The sequence below is a fragment of the Cervus elaphus genome, chromosome 16 (genome assembly GCF_910594005.1).
Source record: "Cervus elaphus chromosome 16, mCerEla1.1, whole genome shotgun sequence".
NCBI lineage: Eukaryota > Metazoa > Chordata > Mammalia > Artiodactyla > Cervidae > Cervus > Cervus elaphus.
The window spans coordinates 33,629,635-33,654,175 of NC_057830.1; the positions used below are offsets into that span (position 1 = coordinate 33,629,635).

The 24,541-nt window shown below is 40.9% G+C and overlaps 2 protein-coding genes across 2 annotated transcripts; both read left to right on the forward strand.

Moving 5' to 3' along the window:
- The first annotated feature begins 4,461 nt into the window (after positions 1-4,461).
- Positions 4,462-6,334, forward strand: LOC122672982 (protein Red-like). Its single transcript, XM_043870490.1, has one exon. It carries the CDS (start codon positions 4,505-4,507, stop codon positions 6,170-6,172), a length of 1,668 nt encoding a protein of 555 aa, XP_043726425.1. The 5' UTR covers positions 4,462-4,504; the 3' UTR covers positions 6,173-6,334.
- A 3,617-nt stretch (positions 6,335-9,951) lies between these two features.
- C16H9orf64 (chromosome 16 C9orf64 homolog) lies at positions 9,952-22,071 on the forward strand. The gene is made up of 4 exons (XM_043870528.1): positions 9,952-10,545; positions 11,065-11,324; positions 18,872-19,067; positions 21,290-22,071. The coding sequence occupies exons 1-4, from the start codon at positions 10,209-10,211 to the stop codon at positions 21,520-21,522; spliced, it is 1,026 nt and encodes a 341-aa protein (XP_043726463.1). The 5' UTR covers positions 9,952-10,208; the 3' UTR covers positions 21,523-22,071.
- The last annotated feature ends 2,470 nt before the right edge of the window (positions 22,072-24,541 follow it).

A 24,541-nucleotide genomic window follows, 5' to 3' on the forward strand; every position in this document is an offset into this window, starting at 1 on the left:
AGGGATTTCCCAGGCCAAGAATACTGGAGTGGGTTGGGTTGCCATTTCCTCCTCCAGGGGATCTTGCCAACCCAGGGATCAAGCCCACATCTCCTGCATTGCAGGCAGATTCTTTATCACTGAGTCACCGGGTATTCCCCACTTGAACTGAAGTGTTTTAGAAATCTTCCTCTTGCTTTTCTAACAAACTAGCCTAGGTTGCCTTTGCTGCTACTTCTTCTAGCTGGATCTCAGTATTCAGACTTGATTGTGGACTGAATTATGCAAATTACAGTTAATTGTATCTCGAGGCACACAAACACACAGCGTGGGGGCTGGATGATGTCCTCTAGGAGCGTGATTCTTGATCCTTTACAAAATGATAGCAGTGGGGTCTTCTGGGTTCCAAAGCTGTTAGTTCAGGGTGACACCAACGGCGTGCTGAGTGTCCAGGAATTCCAGACTAAAGAGCGAACTGGAGACTGTTCTCTGTACCGTTAAATTCTCATCAGGAGATTAAAGTGACATCCTACATGTTTATACAGCAAAGTCTGTTTTTACTACCAAATAGTTTATAATCCTATGCATTTATATTTCCAATAATGTGGTTCTTGGTAATAGGTTTAGAGATTTTTAGAATTTGATAGAATCCTTGACTTCTTGCGTTATAGTATTATCTTAGCAACAGTTGTGGCCCTCTCCTCTTCCACCCTCCCTCCCTTTTAAAAAAAGATTTAGAAGTTCTCAGGTTCACTTTTGTTTTCCTTTGAAAGAGTAGAAAAGAAGGTTGGTTGGTTGGCTCTTTTTTAGTTAAGCCATTGAACTAAAATTCTGTTAAACTCTCTTATCCTTTGTTCACTTAAATGTTCTCTTTATAGTATTTGAACAGAGGGATACTGTGAATTCTGGAAGATCTTTCCTGAAGAGTCTTTTCCCCTACTGTTTAGACACAGTCAGAAGTTTATGTTGAAAGGTAAAGAACATTAAAATCTTAAAACATCAAAAGAAGAGAGAAAGAGAGGAGAATTTCCTCTCCTTTCTCCCTCCACAAACCACTCTGAGGTAGTTTCTTCGAGTAGTTTGTCCAGTGTGGTGTAGGCTGTTTCAAAGTGTGTCTCTTCCAGGCTCCCCACAGAGCAGTAGCCAGCACACATACCATGCCAACCAAACCTCCTCTTTCCCTCTCCCTCGATATCAATGCCCTCAGAATGCACCTCATAGCTAAAACATTAGCACTTAATCCCTGCCTCAGCTTCTGTCACCATAGTATTCTTTCGTATTTATTTATTTTTGCACTTTTTAAAAGCAGATTTTTCACATATGTTAGTGTTGTGAATCTCCTCTCTGCCCACACCTTTTTTCCCCCCACTATCTAAGTGATCTACTGCCAACTGGCACCAATTCTCCACATCAAAGTATGCATTGCAAATACAATTGTATTTGCAATTTACTAAAAAATACACCAGGCAATCTGCCTACTTCTGTTCCTCAGAGTCTCTCCTGAATATTTTGGTGTTTTTTTTTTTTGGTTGGTTGGTTGGTTTCTTCCATTTTTGAGATATTACATGCAGCACTGTATAAGTTTAAGGTGTACAGCATAATGATTTGATTTACATACATCAGTTGTGAAGTGATGATCATAAGAAGTTCAGTTGAACATCCATTACTTCATATAGGTGCAAAATTAAAGAAAGGAAATGTGTTTTTCTTACAATGAGAACTCTTAGGATTTACTCTGTTAACAGCTTTCATATATAACATCCAGCAATGTTAATTATATTTGGCGTGTTGTACATTAAAATAGTACTTATAACTGGAAGTTCATAACTTCTGGCTGCCTTCATTCAATTTCTACCCCCCTCCCCCCGCCACTTCCACATATTTGAATATCAGTTCTGGAAACTTCTTTAGCTTGTCTTTAAGCAGTGCAACAACCCCTTTCTTGATGATTTCCAGACTCCATTCCACTGACAGCTCAGCTCCAGCTTGTGGCAGCCTTGAGCTAATGTTGATTACCAGACCAATATTTTGTGTTATATCCTGAAATGAAGTGTGGTGAGTTCAAAATTGTTCAAAGAAACCACATGTGCAAGCAGTGCATACACCAAGTCTGGATGGTGGTGAGAATTTGGCAGGCAGACAGGAACTGATGATCTTTAATATCATTCAAATCACTTTTTCAGTGACATTTAAGTCTTGTTTGTCATCTGCTAAAGGAACTTCACTGGAACTCAGCAGACCTCTCAAGGACTGTCTAGCTTATTCCAGAACTTTGTTGTGTAATCTGTACACAGCAAGGAAAGTAATTAGACTATCAGTTTACTGTAAAAGGATACAACACAGGAACAGCCAGATGCAAGAGATGGATAGGGCAAGGTATATAGGAAGGGATGTAGAGTGCTCATGCTCTCCCATCATGATACTTTCCCCGAATCTCACCAATCTGGAAGCTCTGAACTGAGTTGTTGTTTTGTTTTGTATTGTTTTGTTTATACTACTTCTTCCTCCAAAGTAGGAAATATTAATATTTCACTAGCTAAAAGTAAACTATGGTTCAAAAAAAATTCTAATTGGTTTTGAACAATAGTAAGAATGTTAATGATCTATAATGGAAATGATACAGTTATTATCCTCAAGAGTTTTCATCAGAAGGAGTCCATTCTGTCCCTAATCCAAGCCTGTAGGTAGGATATTTTACATACAATAAGAATAGAATAGGAAGAGAAGAGCCTTCAATGTTACTAAGAAAACTAGGATAATTCCCTGATAGCTCAGTTGGTAAAGAATCCTCCTGCAATGCAGGAGACCCTGGTTTGACTCCTGGGTCAGCAAAGGTCTACTGGAGAAGGGATAGGCTACCCAGTCCAGTATTCTTGGGCTTCCCTTGTGGCTCAGCTGGTAAAGAATCTGCCTGCTATGCAGGAGAGCTGGGTCTGATCCCTGGGTTGGGAAGACCCCTGGAGAAGGGAACAGCTACCCACTCCAGTATACTGGCCTGGAGAATTCCATCAGTCCATGGGGTCACAAAGAGTCACATGACTGAGCGACTTCCACTTTCGCAATGCCCTAGAAGTTGAGAGTGAATTTTAAGAAAGTAGTCAATTTTAAGGGGCTTCCCAGATGGCGTCAGTGGTAAAAAAAATAAAAAATAAAAAACCCACCTGCCAATGCAGGAGATGTAAGAGATGGGGGTTCTATGCCTGGGTTAGGAAGATCCCCTGGAGGAGGGAATGGCAAGCCATTTCGGTATTCTTGCCTGGAGAATGCCGTGGACAGGGGAACCTGGCAGGTAGTCTATAGTGTCGAAGAGTTGGACACGACTGAAGCAACTTAGCACTCATGCCTGTAGTCAATTTTAAATGCTATATATGGATAAATCAAGGAAAAACTGAACTGGAAAATTACACAGTAGTAAACTATATCTCTTTTCTGTTAAGTCTTCTTGGGGCTTTAGTCTATTGATCAGTTTGGCAGAGTCAGGAGAAATGAAAACAACAGATATCCTACCTCCACAAAATCCATTTTACTTCTTTGTTTTCCTCCTTCTACATATATCAGAAACTACTCCTATCTAGCCATTGTCCCCTACTCCCATCTAGTCTATTGTCCATCCATTGCTCCAGCCAACTTTTGCAACTTATGCTCAAAAATGCATTTTAACTCATTTTCTTTAAGTATCTGTCATAATCAATCATGATAGAAAATAGCAGATGTAGCAATGATGGTTGCCAATGCTTGAAATTTAATTCAGCTATTCAGACTGAAGGTTCTCCTGATAATTGGAATAATCAAACTTCATTACTGGTCAGGAGGGGGAAAAGTGATAGGGACACAACATCATTGATCATGCCTCCCTCTCTGATCTTCTCTTCAAAAGCCTATGCCTAAGGGATAGGGCTTTTGGTAAAGGTTTTCAAAAGAAACATATTCCCTTGGTATGTTTCCTTGGCCCTTTAGAGCCATCTTACAACTGTAAAGCCACATACTAATGACAGACAGAAAATGAGGAGCCTAGTTCCTTGCTGACATTCTCAAATAGCTGCACCAGCCCTGGAGTGTCTGCTTCTGTAGTTCTTATGGTATGATAATAACGATCTCTTTTTCATTTAGTCACTGGAGTCTGGTTTTCTGTTGCTCAAGTATAACTCTACCCAGACATTTGATTGTCCACTTTTCCCACTAGATCATAAGATGTCAGATAGGATCTGCTACCTGTGTAAGCTAGGATGCTTTCATAGAAAATAACAGAAAACCCAATCAAAATGGCTTTAACTATAAGGAAGTTTATTAACTCAGATAATTGGAGATCTAGAAGTAAGACAAACTTAAGAGTAGACGTAATCCCATGATTCCAGTTCCATTTCTCTCTCTGCCATTCTTTCGACTTCCCCTATATGTAGGCTTCCTGTTCCAGTATCAGAAGGACTGTAGTGGGGACTTCCCTGTTGGCTCAGTGGTAAAGAATCCACTTGCCGGCTGTTACCGGATCCTCGGTCGTTGTTGGGGTTGAAACACCGCGGACGAAATGCTGGAGCGAGATAGCGAGCCGTTCTCTAACCCCTTGGCTCCAGATGGCCACGATGTGGACGATCCTCACTCCTTCCACCAATCAAAACTCACTAATGAAGACTTCAGGAAACTTCTCATGACCCCAAGGGCTGCACCTACCTCTGCACCACCCTCTAAGTCACGTCACCATGAAATGCCAAGGGAGTACAATGAGGATGAAGATCCAGCTGCACGAAGGAGAAAAAAGAAAAGTTATTATGCCAAGCTTCGCCAACAAGAAATTGAAAGAGAGAGAGAACTAGCAGAGAAGTACCGGGACCGTGCCAAGGAACGGCGGGATGGCGTGAACAAAGATTATGAGGAAACGGAACTGATTAGCACCACAGCTAACTACAGGGCTGTGGGCCCCACTGCTGAGGCAGACAAATCAGCTGCAGAGAAAAGAAGACAGTTGATCCAGGAGTCTAAATTCTTGGGTGGTGACATGGAACATACCCATTTGGTGAAAGGCTTGGATTTTGCTCTGCTTCAAAAGGTACGAGCTGAAATTGCCAGCAAAGAGAAAGAGGAGGAAGAAATGATGGAAAAGCCCCAGAAGGAAACTAAGAAAGATGAGGATCCTGAAAATAAAATTGAATTTAAAACACGTTTGGGCCGAAATGTTTACCGCATGCTCTTCAAGAGCAAAGCATATGAGCGGAATGAGCTGTTTCTTCCAGGCCGCATGGCCTATGTGGTAGACCTGGATGATGAGTACGCCGACACAGACATCCCCACTACTCTTATCCGCAGCAAAGCTGATTGCCCCACCATGGAGGCCCAGACCACACTGACTACAAATGACATTGTCATCAGTAAGCTCACCCAGATCCTTTCCTATCTGAGGCAGGGTACCCGCAACAAGAAGCTCAAAAAGAAAGATAAAGGGAAAATGGAAGAGAAGAAACCCCCGGAAGCTGACATGAATATATTTGAAGATATTGGGGATTATGTGCCCTCCACAACCAAGACTCCTCGAGACAAGGAGCGGGAGAGATACCGGGAACGGGAGCGTGATCGGGAGAGAGAGAGAGACCGTGACAGAGAGCGGGAGCGAGAACGAGACCGAGAGCGGGAGCGGGACCGAGAACGAGAAGAAGAGAAGAAGAGGCACAGCTACTTTGAGAAGCCAAAAGTGGATGATGAGCCCATGGATGTTGACAAAGGACCCGGATCTGCCAAGGAGTTGATCAAGTCCATCAATGAAAAGTTTGCTGGATCTGCTGGCTGGGAAGGCACTGAATCGCTGAAGAAGCCAGAGGACAAGCAGCAGCCGGGAGATTTCTTTGGCATGTCCAATAGCTATGCTGAGTGCTATCCAGCCACGATGGATGACACGGCTGTGGACAGTGATGAGGAGGTGGATTATAGCAAAATGGACCAGGGTAACAAGAAAGGTCCTTTAGGCCGCTGGGACTTTGACACCCAGGAGGAATATAGCGAGTATATGAACAACAAGGAGGCTTTGCCCAAAGCTGCATTCCAGTATGGCATCAAGATGTCTGAAGGGCGGAAAACCAGGCGCTTCAAGGAAACCAATGACAAAGCAGAGCTTGATCGCCAGTGGAAAAAGATTAGTGCGATCATTGAGAAGAGGAAGAAGATGGAAGCCGATGGAGTTGAAGTGAAAAGACCAAAATACTAAAATCTCTGGTTCCAACTCCAAGAATAATCTCCATAAGGATTTACTCCCCACTGCTTGCTTTATACAATTCCAAAAAAAAAGTTGAAAGATTTTTGTGTGTGTGTGAATGTATATAAATTTTATTGTATAATGTTTTGATCCCATTAAAGTTGGTTAACCTGCTGTCTTATCTTATGTATATTGAGGGCCCAGGTACACCAAGAAGTCGACTAATCCCACTGATTGTATAAAAATCACATGGAAAAAGTCAGCTCAGTCCTTTACTGAGCTGTGCTTCTGTTAATAGATTTCTGGGCTGGAAGAAGCACAAGCTGGAATCAAGATTGCCAGGAGAAATATCAATAACCTCAGATATGCAGATGACACCACTCTTATGGCAGAAAGTGAAGAGGATCTAAAAAATCTCTTGATGAAAGTGAAAGAGGAGAGTGAAAAAGAAAACTAAGATCATGGCATCTGGTCCCATCACTTCATGGCAGATAGATGGGGAAACAGTGGAAAGTGTCAGACTTTATTTTTGGGGGCTCCAAAATCACTGCAGATGGTGATTGCAGCCATGAAATTAAAAGACGCTTATTCCTTGGAAGGAAAGTTATGACCAACCTAGACAGCATATTAAAAAGCAGAGACATTACTTTGCCAACAAAGGTCTGTCTAGTCAAGGCTGTGGTTTTTCCAGTGGTCATGTATGGATGTGAGAGTTGGACTGTGAAGAAAGCTGAGCGCCGAAGAATTGATGCTTTTGAACTGTGGTGTTGGAGAAGACTCTTGAGAGTCCCTTGGACTGCAAGGAGATCCAGCCAGTCCATCGTAAAGGAGCTCAGTCCTGGGTGTTCATTGGAAGGACTGAAGCTGAAACTCTAATACTTTGGCCACGACATGCGAAGAGTTGACTCACTGGAAAAGACCCTGATGCTAGAAGGGATTGGGGGCAGGAGGAGGAGGGATGACAGAGGATGAGATGGTTGGATGGCATCACTGACTCGATGGACATGAGTTTGAATAAACTCCGGGAATTGGTGATGGAAAAAAAAAAAAAAAAAAGAATCCACCTGCCAATGCAGGAGACATGGGTTTGATCCCTGATGCAGGAAGATTCCATGTGCTGCGGAGAAACTAAGGCTGCTCACCACAACCATTGACCCTGTGCTCTAGAGCTTGAGTTCTGGCAACAAAAAAAGCCACTGCAATGAGAAGCCCATGCACCTCAATTAGAGAGTAGTCCCCTGCTCACCACAACCAGAGAAAGCCTCACAAAGCAACCAGACCCAGCACAGCCAAAAAGTAATTAATTATCTTTAAAAGAACTGTAGCAATTTCAAGCCTCACACCCAAGAATAACTATGTCCAGAAGAATTGTGAGTCACTTCTCAAAGTTCTCCTGGAAAAGTTTTTCTGGAAGCAGCGTTCAAACCTATTCTTGCAACTCACTGAGGTGAACTGGGAAACGTGCATGATCCTAACCCAATCTCTGGCAAGAGGGTAATATTACCCTTAGACCAGTCCAGACCTCTGGAGCTGAGGATTCTGTGCTACATCAACTGTGGATGAGAGAGGGATTTCTGAACATCAGAATTCTGTTGGGAAGAAATTCTGACAAAGGAAGGCAAGGATGTTGAGTAGGTAAAGAACTCACTTTTTGTATTCCCAGCATCTTGCAAACATACTTAAAAAAAAAAAAAAAAAAACCCTCCACCTACACATGCAAAGTTTACACTTTATCTCAACAAGTTTCTTGAGAGGAGGAAGCATGTTTTACTTCTGTTTATACTACTCCTGTGTCTAACTCAATAGCCTGAACATAGTAGAATTCAAGTTGTTGATTTTTCTGCCAACAAGCCTCAGAAAATAGCTTAAATTATTTAACCTCTTGGATTCTTTTGTAGATAGATTGCTAGAACTTCTTGCTAATCAATCAACTTTTTTTTTCTTTTGGCCACATGGCTTGTGGGATGTTTAGTTGCCCACCAGGGATTGAAGCTGGGACAATGGCAGTGAAAGTGCCAACTCCTAACTACTAGACCACCAGGGAACTCTGTACTAATCAACTTCTTTGACTCCCAAGACTTAGAACTGCTGGGATAATCAATAGGTTGACATTTATTCAATAACTGTGTTACTGTACTAGTTACTTTTTCAGGGAGAGCAAATCGTCAGAGAAAGCAATGGCACCCCACTCCAGTCCTCTTGCCTGGAAAATCCCATGGACGGAGGAGCCTGGTAGGCTGCAGTCCATTGGGTCGATAAAAGAGTCGGGCACGACTTAGCGACTTCAGTTTCATTTTTCACTTTCATGCGTTGGAGAAGGAAATGGCAACCCACTCCAGTATTCTTGCCTGGAGAATCCCCGGGACGGAGGAGCCTAGTGGGCTGCCGTCTATGGGGTCGCACAGAGTCGGACACGACTGAGACTCAGCAGCAGCAAATTGTACTGAAGTTCTTAAAGCTCCTATTTCACATCCAAATGGAGAAACTACAGGGATGAAGATGTTCTGCTTTTCTAGGGGCACGGTTGTGACTTAAAGGTTCCAAATCCTCCCCAAATTCAGTAACTAGAGATGACTGCTGATAACTGTTTTTAATAGTTGATTTTCAAAGATGTGAACATGTAATATGACCCATGGAAATATGTCTCTAAAGGAGAAAAAAATATTTGTCTCCTTTCTAAAATTTCATCACTAGGCAAATTTGGGTCATTCTAAAATTCTTTCCTCATCCTACTAGAAAGTTTGTGTTTTGTTTTTTGTTGTTTTTAAAGTTTGGGGTTGTGAGGGGATACTTATATCTTCTAATAATGTCTCCTCAGTTGATTAGAGCCACTGACATAGTCCCTACTTGGCCAGGATAGTTGGCATTGCTAAGCTTGGTTCACAGAAAGTGCCTTTGACTGGAGCTCTCATCTCAGCCTAGACCACTGCTGTGACCAAGGACTAACCACTGAACCACTCAGTTTCTCTCGCAAAACCGGGGATTACAGTTGCTGCTTTTGACATGGCCCAAGACTAACTGGGATTCAGTATTTAAGCACAAATCCAGACACACAAGATTAATTTAACAATTTAAATAGATGTTTCCGCATCCATTTCTCCAAACATTCCAACTAGTCCTAAATCTCCCAATGGGCCAGGTGTGCTTATTTGCTCAGTCATGCCTGACTCTTTGCAACCCCATGGACTGTAGCCTGCCAGGCTCTTCTGTCCATGGGGATTCTCCATGCAAGAATACTGGAGTGGGTTGCCATTTCCTTCTCCAGGGAATCTTCTCAACCCGGGGATCGAACCCAGGTCTCCCGCATTGCAGACGGATCCTTTACCGTCTGAGCCACCAAAGGGGCCAAGAATACAGCAAAATGAAGAGGACTGTCTGGGGGATAGGGGTTGGGGGGACCGCCAACCCGTGTCGCAGTCTTGGGGTGGCTCGGTCCCCGACACGATCACCCACGGCCATAAAGTTCCTCGAGTCCCAGGAACTTGGCTGCAGCGTGTCGCCAACGGTGTCCTGCCCAGACTTCGCCCTCAGTAGACAGGAGAAACGCAGGAGCCGACTGGGAGCAACGTACTACACCGGTTGGAGTCGTTGAAACTCGGACCACAGCGGTCTGGCAGGCCCACCTGCCCGGGGGAGGGTGGGTGCACGGGCAAAACAGCTGAGCAAGCCCTCAGGTCTCAGGTTGGGCAACTCCCAGCAGGCGCGCGACCGACGCTTCGAGGCGGTTTCCGGACCTTCAGAATCGGAAGCGGGTCTCGGGCGCGTGCCCGGGCCCGAGTGGGCGGGGCCACCCTCCCGGAAGTGCCTGCAGCCTCGGGCTGGTTTTCGCTGTCCCCCAGTGGTGCGCGCGGGCCCGTAAGGGGATTGGACGCTGTCGGTTCTCTTATCCTCTCTGAGAGGACGGGAGCCTGTTAGGGCAACGATCCCGCGGTGGGAAGGGAGGGAAAGTCGTAGGGGACCCTGGCCTTTGTCCCTGCTAGAGAGGGAAGGGCGTTTGGCCAGCCCGCGGGCAAAAGTGGCGGTTCCAGTCCCACAGGAGAAGTGCGGGATGGACGGGCTTCTGACTCCTAGGGAGTCTGCAAAATTCATTGCCGAGAACAGTCGAGATGTGTTCATTGACCACGGAGGCGTGCGGAGGGTGGCCGAGCTGCTGCTGGCCAAGGCCACGGGGCCCGAGCTGCGCATTGGGGGCTGGAAGGCGATTCACGAGCTGAACCCTAGGGGCGCAGACGAGGCCGCCGTTAACTGGGTGTTCGTGATAGACACGCTCAACTTCTCTTTCTGGTCGGAGAGTGACGAGCATAAATGTCTGGTGGGGTTCGGGGGAAAGACGTACAGTGGGTACTGGTCCCTGTGCGCCGCGGTCAACAGAGCTCTGGACGAAGGTTGGTACCCCTACTCCCGGTCAGATCCAGTGGCTTTGAGATTTCATTTTACTGGGAGGGTCCCACAGAATGGGTTGGGACACGGAATAATGTATTGATAAGCCGAATTTATTGCCGGTATCTCTGCTTAAAATAAAAGTACGAGAAGCTGGCATGAAATCTTTGTTCCGTGTGAAATGACTCTGATTCTTACCACTATCGCAGCTAAGACTGAAAGTCAGTTTTCTAGGGAACACCACTCTGATGACATGTGAGGAGCAAAGGGGTAAATATTATCCCACACTTTACACAGTCAAAATACATTTGATGTGATATTACAATTGTTAGAAGTGGATGAGTAAGTACAGACGAGCAAATACAGAATGAGGGATCGGTTTCTGATTTTTTAATTATTCATCTACTTTTAGTTCTTTCCTGTAATACTTAAGTGGTTTCGTTTTAATTGTATGTTGTAAAAGCAAGGGTCTAATGAATATAAAAGTATGACATTGTTCCTCTGCATGTGCTTTTCTTCCTTAGGGATCCCAATAACTAGTGCTTCCTACTATGCCACAGTGACCCTTGATGAGGTTCGACATATACTGCGGTCTGACACAGATGTCCCCATGCCTTTGATAGAAGAGAGGCATCGGATTCTCAATGAAACCGGGAAAATTCTACTTGAGAAGTTTGGAGGCTCTTTTCTTAATTGTGTCCAAAAAAGTGATAAAAGTGCTCAGAAGTTATTGCACCTGGTGGTTGAAAACTTTCCTTCTTACAGAGATGTGACTCAGTTTGAGGTGAGTTTCTCCCCTTCTGGAGATTTTAGAGTTCTTAATTATCTTCTCATAGATAACTCTTTTACTTTCAGAACTCCTTTGGAGAATAAAAATTTAAATTCTGGAATTTTTTCCTAATGGAACCAAGGAACAGTAACAAAATTGTTAAGCAGTGTTTCAAAGACATTACTTCTCTTAATGTTTTCTAATCAGTGTATTTCCTTTATTCTTTTGTCCTTTACAATGTTTCAAACCTAAGAAAACACTAGACTTAACATGATGTCACTTAGGGATAGTGAGGTCCTTTTAGTACTTCAAAATCTTTACTTCATTGGATGAGAATCAGAATGTATACTAAATTTTCTCTTAAAAAAATTCCTTGCTGAGTTCTAATGTATTTTCTTTTTCATGCACAGAGTACTTTAACAGTATTATTTGCTCTATGGTACAAAAAAATTTAAGTAGGCATACTTTTAAAATGGTGAACATTTTGTATACTCTCCTAGTATACATCTGGATTTTGTTTTTGTATAATTCGTTTAGAATTTGTTATCACTGTGTATTTTTAACTGTTAAATAGAATTGAAAGTAACTTAAGAGGGACCATATATATAAATCTCTTGACTAAGTAAATAAGTACTTATGTCAACTTGAAATTTTAAAGCTCCCCTTTTGTAATCACAACAACTAAAATGACTGGTAATATTGTTCAAATCCCTCTTTATGATTTACAAGGTATTTGCATGCACACACTCTCATTTGATCCACAGAACAATTCTGTAGGGCTAAGGACAAGGAGCATTGTAGTCCTGTTTGTAAACCTGGAACCAAAGTCTCAGAAATAGAAAGGTTAGCTAATGTACAATATCTTAGGTCATTTAGTCAAGAAGTAGCTAGCTTTTCAGTTCTACTGTAAAGTGAAAGATGCCTGATTATGTATGTTAGGATTCTTTTAATTGCAAGTGACAGACACAAAACAAGATTTGGAGATAAATATCCAGGATCAGAGACTCAAAGCCATCGGGATTCGGTCCTCTCTTCTTTGTTTCTGCTAACTCTGTTTTTCTCTTACCACAGACCAACTTTCTCCATGAAGTAGAAAAGTAGATAGCTGACCTACTTTATAGCACAGAAAACTCCACTCAGCACTCTGTAATAGCCTACTCTGTAACTCTACTCAATACTCTATAACGGGAAAAGGGTTTCCCATTTTATCACTTTAGCCACCAGGGAGAGAGGGAGGAACTCTCTTACTTCCAGTTCTAAAACCCCTGGACAAGGACTGATTGACCTGGCATGGATTATGACCAGTTAAGTGTGACTGTGGAGAGTAGTATGGATGGACACAGGCAGTTCCTAGGAAGCAGACCCTAAGCCACTGTTGAACTTCATTCTCTTCTCCCATCCAAGTACTAACCAGGCCCGACCCTGCTTAGCTTCCGAGATCAGAGGAGATCGGTCGCGTTCAGGGTGGTATGGCCGTAGACCATTCTCTTCTGAGGAACCATTTTATTAATGCAGAGGTTACTATGAGCTTTATCTTAGTCTTCAAAGTATGTCATTTCAACCTTGTTTCTCAAGGAAATTTGGATCATGTTCCTTATTTCATCATGCTGGCCATTTAAATATATTAAACAGTGTATAAAAGAAATCAAACTGTCACTCATGTGGCTTGAAATCTGTGTATTCCAGAATCAACATGGTTGTTGTAGAAGAAGGGCTAAAATTAAATTTAACATGACTTTAGGATGGTGGCCCAGTTGGTAAAGAATCTGCCTGCAATGAGGGAGACCTGGGTTCGATCCCTGGGTTGGGAAGATCCCCTGGAGAAGGGAAAGGCTACCCACTCCAGTATTCTGGCCTGGAGAATTCCATGGAGTGTGTACTCCATGGGGTCGCAAAGAGTCGGATACGACTGAGTGACTTTCAATTACTTACTCACTTACTAGGATGGAATGAATTCAGGACATCATCTAGTTGTTTACTTTCAAGTTGTACTGAATTTTTGTTTTTGTGAGAGAAAGGAGTGAATTTTTTTGGGTAGATAAGATTGAGTTACTAAGCGTTTGCTGAAATTCTCTTTTATTTATAGCAGAGTGCTTTCTTTTGATTTGTTATATATGCTGAGAAGTTCAATTAGAAACTGTACCAGGATATAGATTAATTTTAAGGCTGATAACACCTTGTTTTTTTTTTTTCTTTTTTGGCCACACCGTGCGGCATGTAGGCTTTTAGTCCCTTACTAAGGATTGAACCTGTGCCCCCTGTATTTGAAACTCAGAGTCTTAACCACTGGACCACCAGGGAAGTCCGACACTGATACATTTTAAAATGAAAATTAGTAGCTGAGCCATTTCCCATCAGTGCTCATTTCTAAAATACATTCTTACAGAAAAATCCCCAAAATGTAACAAAAATCAAATTTAAACATTTTAGTACTTTCTTAAAGAAGTATTACATTTTTTCATTTTTCATTTATATTTTCATAAGATTATCATTATTGTTATCCCAAAGTGCTATATTTCTTGAATCCCTGTGATTCCTCACATGTCACTGAGTGTATAGTGAGGACTCACTTAATCCTTTGATTAGTTAATTTTAAGTTGCCTTTGCATATTTATTTATTTTTAAAATTTTTTATGGAGTATAGTTGATTTACAATTTTGTGTTAGTTTCCAGTGACATAAATAATTCACCAAAGTGAATCAGTTATACATATGTCTACTCTTTATTATTTATTTTTTTGTCCACTCCTTTTTAGATCCTTTTCCCATTACAGAATATTGAGTAGAGTTCTCTGTGCTACACAGTAGGCCCTATTAGTTATCTACTTTATATAGAGTAATGTGTATATGTCAATCCCAGTCTTCCAAATGATCTCCCCACCCCAACCTTCCACCCCTGGTAACCATACGTTTGTTTTCTACGCCTGTGACTCTGCATATTCATTTAAAAGATAAGCAAATAATTAAAGCACTTTGCTCAATTCCAAGTCTCAAGGAATTCTGATGAACTTTTGGTACTGCTGCTGAATTCAGAAAGTGATAAAATCAAATGTATTTTTTAAATTGTAGTTGGTTATTTATTGGCTGCACTGGGTCTTTGTTGCTGTGCTCGGGCTTTTCTCTAGTTGTGGCAGTTGGGGGCTCCTCTCTAGGTGTAGTGCAGGGCTTCTCAGTGTGGTGGGTCTTGTTGCAGAGCACAGGTTCTAGGTGTGTGGGCCTCAGTAGCTGCTGCGCTTTGGGCTCAGTAGTCGCGGCTCGTGGGCTGTAGAGCTCCGGCTCCATAGTTGTGGCGCTTTGCGCTCAGTTGCCCTGAGGCACGTGGAATCTTCCCAGGCCAGGGATCGAACCCATGTCCCCTGCATTGGCAGGTATATTCTTATCCACTGTACCACCAGGGAAGTCCTCAAATGTCTTTCTATCCATATTTTTAAAATTTTCTAATTGCAAAAGTAAAACTAATTATAGATTTTGGATAGTACAGAGCAGCAGTCTTTATTCTGCCAAGAGGTAACCATTGTTCACAATTTGGTCTTTTTCTCTCTGTGTGTGACTATTATTGTGGGAAGAAATGTGCTATGTAAACTGTTTTAAAATTTAATATATTACGAGCATCTATGTCAGTAAAAATTCTTTCACAGCACAATTTTTTTCCATGCCACCCTTCTTAATGGCTTCATAGTACTCCACTGTATTGATGTACATTAGCATAATTATTTGCCCAAACTATTTTACCACAATAATTGTGATATATAGTTTTGTTTTTAAATTAAATTTTATATCTTATTGTTTCCAGTTTTATGTAAAAATAAGCAATATTGCATAGCAGTTTAACACCCCTAATTATTTCCTTACAATGGATTCCCCATAATGGGATTACTGAGTTAGAGTGTGGCCAGGATTTTCAGACTTATAATACATAAAAATGGTAACTCTTCTCCAGGAAAACAATAACAAAGATGATCAGCAGTAGCATATTAGAGTGTCCTTTTCTCTACTCCTTCATAATATGGTAGTAGTATCAATTGCTATATTTTTTAATCTTCAGCAAGTTACATAAAAATAGTTACAATTGTTTTTAATGTTACACTTATTTGCTGAGATTATCATTTGTTTTTAGACATTGTGAACAAGTTAATGAAGTTAGAGAATTTGTCTAAATGAGACAGATTAGATGAGTGATTTCTCAACCTGGCTGTGCCCCAGAATCAGGAGACTTCAGAATTCAGATACATTTCCAAAGCACCACCATCAAAGATTCTGATCTCTGAGTAAAAGAACTTTATTTTGAAAGCTCTTAAATTGACTCTGATTTAGAATATTCAGTAACTATTGTTTAGTTGTTAAGTCATGTCTGAGTCTTTTTCATCCCCAGTGACTAGCCCGCCAGGCTCCTCTGTCCATGGGATTTTCCAGGCAGGAATACTGGAGTGGGTTGCCATTTCCTTCTCCAGGACATCTTCCAATCCATGGATTAAACCTGCATCTCCAGTGTTGGCAGGTGGATTCTTTATCACTGAGCCACCAGGGAAGCCCATTCAGTAACTATATAAAAGCCCTAATTAACAGATCAACTTCCTTTGTGCTGACATACTGATAAATATGCATGAAAAGCTTAAGCTTTTCTCCCCTGGTGGTTCAGAATCCGCCTGCAATTCGGGAAACCTGGCTTAGATCCCTGGGTTGGGAAGAACCCCTGGAGGAGGGCATGGCAACCTGCTCCAGTATTCTTGCCTGGAGAATCCTCATGGACAGAGGAGCCTGGTGGGCAACAGTCCATGGGGTCGCAAAGAGTCAGACAGGACTGAGTGACTAAGCATAATTGATAACATGTTACATTATTCTTAAGCATTTGTAATCCTTGACCTTTCTAGTTTGTTCCTGATAAGTTTGTTGCAGAAAATCAACTCATGGTTATAGTGTGTTACATTGATTATTACTTTATAAAGGCACTGTTTTGAGAATATTTTATTTGCAAAGCAGTATTATGGAACATGTGTGCTGTGTGCCTGGTCGCTCAGTCGTGTCTGACTCTTTGTGACCCCATGGGCTGTGGCCTACCAGGCTCCTCTGTCCATGGAAATTTTCCAGGCAAGAATACTGGAGTGGGTTGCCATGCCCTCCTCCAGGGGATCTTCCCGACCCAGGGAGTGAACCCAGGTCTCCCGCCTTGCAGGAGGATTCTTTACCATCTGAGCCAACAGGGAAGCCCTATGGAACATATAGGGAATTGTTACTAGAGGATTTCCTGGTATTTTCAGTGATATCAGTTAATATTTTGGAGATGTAGATTTGGTTACTGAAATTATTTGACAACTAAAAACCATATTAGCTTGTTAAAAAATGCTTTATAGGTGATTTGGGTTTATTTTTAGACTCTTCACTTGAATTTGTTTTTGTTTTCATTTTAGGGTATTATAATCTAACCTTCATGATACGCTAGTTGGCTACCATGGAAACAGTGCTCATGATGTGACAATTTGTGTTTTGTTAGACGCTGGCACTGATTTTGTTATATGTCTGGCTTCTAGATTTTTCCTGTTTGCTCTATGCATGCATGCGTGTTAAGTTGCTTCAGTTGTGTCCAGCTCTTTGCAACCCTATAGACTGTAGCCTGCCAGACCTCTCTGTCCATGGGAATCTCCAGACATTGTGCTGTCCTCCAGGGGATCTTCCTAACCCAGGGATTGAACCCATATCTCTTATGTCTCCTGAATTGGCAGGAGGGTTCTTTACCACTAGTGCCACCTGGGAAGCCCTTGCTCTATGAATCTTGTTAAAAATAGGAGACAGTAGCTTCTATTATAATACATATTATGATTAATACTTCTTTTTGGAACAGTTTTATTTTGTGAATTAAGTTTTATGCTTGCTGTTCAATAAAGTTGACTTGAATTAGAAATCTAGTTACCATCTACAAGTCCAGCATCCATAAAGGAACACTTGCCAGGTTGTCATATTTTGATAGGTTTGGGAATATAGATTATTCCCAGGTGATATAGAAGTATTTCTTAGTGGTGATTTCTTCCCCCATCACTCAATGTAATTTACAGACTTTACACCAAAAAATGAGTGTGTGTTTGCCCTAGAAAACAAAATACTCAGTTTCTTAGTGGTGGCTTTAGAAAATTTAGTTTAAAAAAAGATGGAAAACTTAGTTTACTTAGAAAAAGTATGTCTGGATTGATTGCAGGGGATATTCTTTAAACAATATTAAGTTATTTCTCATTAGGATAGTATAGCAATATTTTTAAAATAAGTAGTTTTAATAGAGTTTTTTTTAATAAATAAAGGAATCTATATTATCATCTTAAAGAATTTTTATATGGAGTCTATCTCTTGAAGAACTTAACTTCATTTTTTATTTACTTCTTTATGTCATTTACTTATTTAAACATTCTCCAAGGTGGTCAGAATGTGTTTTGGGAGCCAGTGATACTTATTCACAGTTAGCAGACTCACAGTTACAACAGATGATTTGAGGTAATTAGCCTTGGTATTAAGACTAGATGTAGATTGTAATTATGTTTTTCCACGGTCAGTGCTAATGAGCATTTGTACTTTATAGAGAATTTTTGAGTTAAATTATGACGCATTGTCTTATAATGCTTGGTTAAATTTATTTCTGCTGTGTATAATTGGTAGCTTATTTTGTTATATGGACGTAAATATTGACTTGGACCATTTCCAAAAATGGTTGACTTGATAAATTCTAGCTGTTGATCCGGAGAAGGCAATGGCACCCCACTCCAGTACTCTTGCCTGGAAAATCCCATGGATGGAGGAGCCTGGTAGGCTGCAGTCCATGGGGTTGCTAAGAGTCAGACACAACTGAGCAACTTCACTTTTAACTTTTCACTTTCACACATTGGAGAAGGAAATGGCAACCCATTCCAGTGTTCTTGCCTGGAGAATCCCAGGGACGGGGGAGCCTGGTGGGCTGCCATCTATGGGGTCGCACAGAGTCGGACACGACTGAAGTGACTTAGCAGCAGCAGCAGCAGCTGTTGATCAGTTGTGTCTTTATCTCTAAAATACGTTAATCATTTTATCTGAAAGGAAACAGTTAAAAATGGATATTGTAATTCTTTTCAATAATTGTAATTCTTTCAAAAGTGAGTTCAGGGATGATTATTTTTTCTTCCATATGCTTCTGTATTTTATATAATTAATGTGAATTATGTTTCAGTCAGAAAAGCATATATATATTTTTTAAGAAACTTTCTAAAGAAATGCTATCCAGCCCTTAAACATGGTAAGCAGATAAATTACAGTGGCACAGAAATATGTATATGAAGTAATGTCATTGAAAAAGAACACTTAAGTAGTACCATGATGGCATGAATTGTATTTTATGTGCTTAAAATAAAGGAAGTAAACCTGGAGTGATAGAGATAATTTAGCATGTATAGACTCCCTTTTTTTTCTATAAAAGGTCTATAAATTCTTACCAAAGAGTAAGATTATTTACCCTTGAAAAAATGTTTTCGATGTGTACCTTTTTTTAATAGTATACATAAAGCTTTCAGATACCCGGGTAACATTCATACTCTCTTCATTCATCAGGGGAAAAGAATTTCTTTTTACAAAAGGGCCCAAATCCTGGTGGCAGATACGTGGAGTGTATTAGAGGGGAAAGGAGATGGCTGCTTTAAGGACATCTCCAGTATCACCATGTTTGCCGACTATAGATTACCTCAGGTCCTTGTTTACCTGGGAGCCCTGAAATACTCCGATGAACTCCTGGAGAAGCTTCTCAAAGGTTTGCTAGCTTAATTAAGACATTCTTTGTTATACTGTGAATTGTTGAGTCTTAGGCATTTCTTTCACAAAAGGTCTTCCCTTAAAAAAAAACAAAACACTATTATTGTTAAAGGCACATGTAAAGAATGTAAGGGCAATTAAATTATAGAGAAAATTGGTTTTTTTTTTTACACTGTGGAATATGGTTATTGCTGGAAATCACACTATCTGGACATCATCATTTCAGAGTCTTGTATTAAAATGACACCTAAATTTATGTCACATGACATGAAGGTGTGCAACACTAAGACAGTGTTATTAATTAAGTGTTATTAATTAAGCTTAAGAGCACACTACACTGTGAAATAGAAAGTGGGCTGAGAGATAAATAATATGCACTGAATTTTGAGTGAGGAGGCTCCAAGGTCTGCCTCTGGTTTATCTTGCACAAGTCACTGACTTTTCTAGGCTTATTTATTTGCCATTACTGAGTTTGAATATTCATTCTCAAGAGTGAAAGTCTTATAATGAGTATAGATAATTGTGTTTGTATGAAAAGTAACTTTTCACTTTTTAAATATTCCTTTGCATAAGGAAAATAATTATATTGTACAATGTTCATGTTAATTTCTCTTTTAGGGGCAATATTTTCAGCTACTTTTTTCTTTATTTTTAAAAGAAGTTGTTTTTATGATTGAGTAATTTTCTCCCGTGAAATAGATTTCAATCACCCAAAATAAGAATAACACAGAATATAAAGGTACCATTATTCCTATGGTTGCTTCTACCAGATTTTGTATGCAGCCTTGGGCAATCCATTTTGCCCATTTCCTCATTTGAAAAATAGCGAGCTGTTTTATGTCATAATACTCATGTCTGGGATCGTTAATTGTTGAATACCTTTAAAGGGACAACCTTTAGCAGTCAGGGCTTCTTCTACATACAGCCATATTCAGTTGATCTTTTTTTTTTTTTTTTTTTTTGGGTGTATGCAGTACACATTCTTATCTTTATAAACACTTTCTTGCCTGGTGTCCCCCACCCAAATTTTCTTTTATTCAATTCAAATCCTACACATCCAAAAAGGCTTAACTCAAATGCTAAGCCAGTGTCTGTTCCTCCACCTGCCCCAAGGATCGGAGATAGACATATGGAAGGGACACAAGTAACACTATTTAAGATCCCGAGTGACAGAGTGGAACCAGTGGGGCTAGGGCATGTCCCCAGGTCTCAGGGGACCACAGGGCTCCTCAGCTACTGTGAAGCTCTGTGCAAGAGTACCGATTGGTGGCCAGAGGCCAAATACAGCTTGCAGATGTGTTTTGTTCGGCTTGAACAGTGTTTTAAGCAATTTTTAATTAGTTATCAGCACTTGACAATTAGATTTCACATGAAATTCAGTTTTCTGATTTCCAAGAGAAGAAAAATGCTCAAACTTTGGGGTCTGTCTACCTTGACATGGGGCAGCACATGCTCTCTAATTGACCACATTTCGCATCCAGCTGCTGCATCCACTTACTCTGTCTGCCTCATCTTTATAGACAGTTGAGTTGCTGAGCCCAACTCTAGTCTCCCTGGCAAAGCACTGCTGGTGTCCACCTTGCAGGATCAGACACACTCTGGAGACTGCAGTTCCTGTAGGAGCTAGCGGCTCTGTCTTCAGGCAGAGCTGACAAAAGGATTCTGACTCCGAAGAACAAGCATGGTTTTCCTTGCTCAAGCTAAGAACTTTGATCTCCTAGGTTTTTCTTGATGTATCTGGAGTGTCCCGAAGACAACATTAAGTTCTCAAGGGTAAGGGAGGTGCTGTTCATTTGGCCCCATAGGAGTCCTCCAAGTTTTGTAGTAATTTTTTTTTCTTCTACATCAAACCCAAATTTTAAATCCCCTCTTTTAAATAATTTAATAATCTTGCTGTCATACTTTAAAATGTATGGTTCACCCATATTCAATTAGCAGATATTTATTGGGGAGCTAGTATATGCAAGGCGCTATGCTAGGTCTTATGAATATTGAGACAATCAAGTCAGACACGATCCCTGTCCTTGTGGAACTTAACTTGCAATTTTGAATTAATGCCAGAGTTTAGAAATGGTTTAAATTACCAAAAATAAATAAAGTCTAAGATTTACAATTTTAAAATGAATACTATTTAAATACTGCATTTTGTCCTACAGTCAAGTTTTGAATACATTTTATTTCATTGACTATTATGCTTGTTTTTCTTTTTCCTCCTTGCAGGAGAAATGCTTTTTTATGGGAATAGGCAAGAGGTGGAAATCAGAGGGTGCTCAGTTTGGTGTGTCGAGCTGATCCGGGATTGTCTTCTGGAGCTTATTGAAAAAAAGGGTGAAGAAACTACTGGCGAGATCAATTCCATTCTCTTGGATTACTACTTATGGGACTATGCCCGTGATCACAGGGAGGATATGAAAGGAGTTCCATTTCATCGTACACGTTGCATATATTATTGATCCTAAGAAAATGCCTTGCATTTTTATATCATAATTATTTATACAATTCTGCTTTGATATTAAGAGAAGGTGGTAGAGGTTACAGCAATAAGCAAATGGATTAGCCAGACTCTTTTAAAATATTTTCCTGACATATCACTCTGTATTCCCAATTTTATCCTTTGTTTACTTGTTTAGTTTTGACTATATTTTCTCTTTCTGTAGATACATGAGAGAAATAATGAAGAAAATTTAATGCTTTCTTTAAATCTCAGATTTCTTAAAATTAATCATGCCTTATAATAATCTTTAGTGATAATATTTCATCCATTCAATCGGTATCTTTTTTCACAGTACAGTAATTTTCTGTGTACCATAATCATTTGATATGAGAGAGAGTAGGGTCTTTGCTGTATTGAATGCTGCCACTCTTGTAGAAATCAATCTTGACAGATATTTAAAAACTTTTTGTTGATAAACATAATGATTTTCAATTTAGGATATCTTTTTTTTCTTCAGAGTAAATACATTGGAATTTTTTGAATAAAGATTTTTTAAACATTTCTTAAATATAGAATGAATTATTTCATTAAATAGAATTTGCCACATATATTTTTTTAAAGTTTACATTGCATTTGATTATCTGTGTTGTAGGACTCTCATTTCTCATCTTCACCACCACTTTCGTCTAATGTGCTTAGTCACTTGTGTCCGGTTCTTTGTGACCCCGTGGAGTATAACCCACCAGGCTCCTCTTTCCATGGGATTCTCCAGGCAAGAATACTAGAGTGGGTTGCCATGCCCTCCTCCAGGGGGCCTTCCCAACTCAGGAATCAAACCCAGGTCTCCCACACTGCAGGGGAATTCTTTACCATCTGAGGCACCAGGGAAGCCCTTCCTCTAACATAATCTCGATTTTTGTTAATTATCTACCTCGTCACCTCACTCTGTACATTACGGAAAGCTGTCCTTTCTCCAAGCACTTTACTGCCATCTGCTGGAAACTTGTCAGAGTAACTTTACAAATGACAATGAGTGGGAATGTGAACAGGGCACCCTGGAGTCCTATACTGCACTTTTTTTTTTTTTTTATTTTTATTGGAGTGTAGTTGCTTTACAATGCTGTGTTAGTTTCTATTGTACAGCAAAGTGAATCATCCATATGTTTACATACATCCCCTGTTTGAATTGCCTTCCCTTTTAGGTCACCACAGAGCCCTGAGTAGAGTTCCCTGGCTATAAAATAAGTCCTCATTGGTTATCTATTTTATACATAGTAGCATATACACATCAGCCCCAATCTCCCAATTTATCCCACTCCTTCCCCCCTTGGTGTCCATACATTTGTTCTTTACATCTGTGTCTCTGTTTCTGTTTTTTGATAGGCTCATCTGTACCATTTTTCTAGACTCCACATATATGTGTTAATATACAATATTTGTCACCTCTTTCTGACTCACTTCACTAACAGTCTCTAGGTCCATCCATGTCTCTGCAAATTTAAAAAGCTCGCACCCCCAGAAGTAGTGGTCCTGTATCTATCTCTCTCCTTTGTGACTAAGGGGAAAATGATCTCGTCCCTAGTTCTGGAGGTGGACCCAAGTTAATATGAATGGTTTATTATTCATGGTAATCCTGTTCTCTGTTACTGCTCTAGTAATGGATATATAATCTAGCTCTGGCTAGTACACTAAAGGGCAAGTCTGCGGGGAGGCTTATGGCAAAGGGTTTCTCCACTTTTAAGAAAGGGCCATGGAAGGAGATCCCTTTTCTTCCCCTGAGCAACGTTCTGTCTAAACGTGATCCCTGAAGCTGTAGTAACCACTGTGTGGAGCCAGAGCCCTCCTGTCCCTGCCCTGCCTCAGTCAAACTTGGCTCTGGCTTTCATCCCTGAGATGATGAACACAGCACCTCATTATTGCCATCATTTTGAATTAGTGTTCTGTAGAAAATATCATAGTTAATAATTTCCTATGTAACCCTCTCTTTTAAGGCTGTAGGAACAACAAGCAAAAGAGTTGCTTAGACCTTGGGACTAATCCAACTCCTCATCCTGTCCCTTCCGACTCCTTTCCTTCTTCTGCCCACCCTGTACCCTTTTCTTACTTTCCTATCTTTCCCCTTTTCTCCTTCCTCCCCACTCTCCTCCCCTTCTTCCTTCCTCCAGCTTCAGCCAGCTCTAGCCTTCCTGCTTTCTGCATTTACTTCATCATGTAAAAGACAGGGAAGGCAGTTCAGGACTCTATGGTGCTCTTCGATGTCCAAGACACAGCTGTCTTTTCTCTTGTGCCGCTGAGTGTAGCCTGGACTCATGATGTAAGAAGTCTGCATTCTGGGCAACAGGATTGAAGAAGATATGAAGTTGAAGCATGCAAGAGTTGACAGGAAGGTTCTAGCAGCTCTGCCTTTGGCTGTCTCAAATCTTACCTATAAGGAGGGCAGACTAGAGCAAGGAAAAGCTGGTTAAGCAGCAGCAATCACTCATTTGAACCAAGATAGCAGGTTGTTTGGTACTGTGTGTGTGGCACAGTGGCCTAGGGCAAACTAACATGTGGCCTTATTTTGGCTCACTTTAAGGTATGTACACACACATACATACAGGAGAATGCCCTGGCATAGCTGTGAATGCCAGGCCAGCTTGTGTCAGGGGCTGCTTTCGTTCCTTCCTCAACCTTTAACTTTCCCCTGATTAGCACTAAAGAAATTAATAGATTTCATTCATTTCAATCCACAAAGTAGTTAATGAACTCCTTCACTGGTCCTCTGAAGCTGAATGGGTAGTGGTTTAATAATTTGGTTGAGGAGGTACAGGTTTAATGAGCCACAGTAGGTGACCTGAGGCAACTACACCTTCCCCTTCCCTGTAACTCTATGACCCAACTGTCTCCCCATGTATCCAGACCCCTTTTTTCCTTTTTTCTTCTTATTTATTTGGTTGCCCTGGTCTCATATGGCATGTGGGATCTAGTTCCCTGACTAGGAATCAAACCTGGGTCCCCTGCATTGGGAGCACAGAGTCTTAACTGCTGGACCACCAGGG

Coding starts and splice junctions, on each gene's coding strand:
- LOC122672982 (XM_043870490.1), top strand. CDS start 4,505: ATGCTGGAGCGAGATAGCGAGCCGTTCTCTAACCCCTTGGCTCCAGAT.
- C16H9orf64 (XM_043870528.1), top strand. CDS start 10,209: ATGGACGGGCTTCTGACTCCTAGGGAGTCTGCAAAATTCATTGCCGAG. Junction 10,546..11,064: donor CAACAGAGCTCTGGACGAAG/GTTGGTACCCCT, acceptor TTTCTTCCTTAG/GGATCCCAATAACTAGTGCT. Junction 19,068..21,289: donor CCTGGAGAAGCTTCTCAAAG/GTTTGCTAGCTT, acceptor TCCTCCTTGCAG/GAGAAATGCTTTTTTATGGG.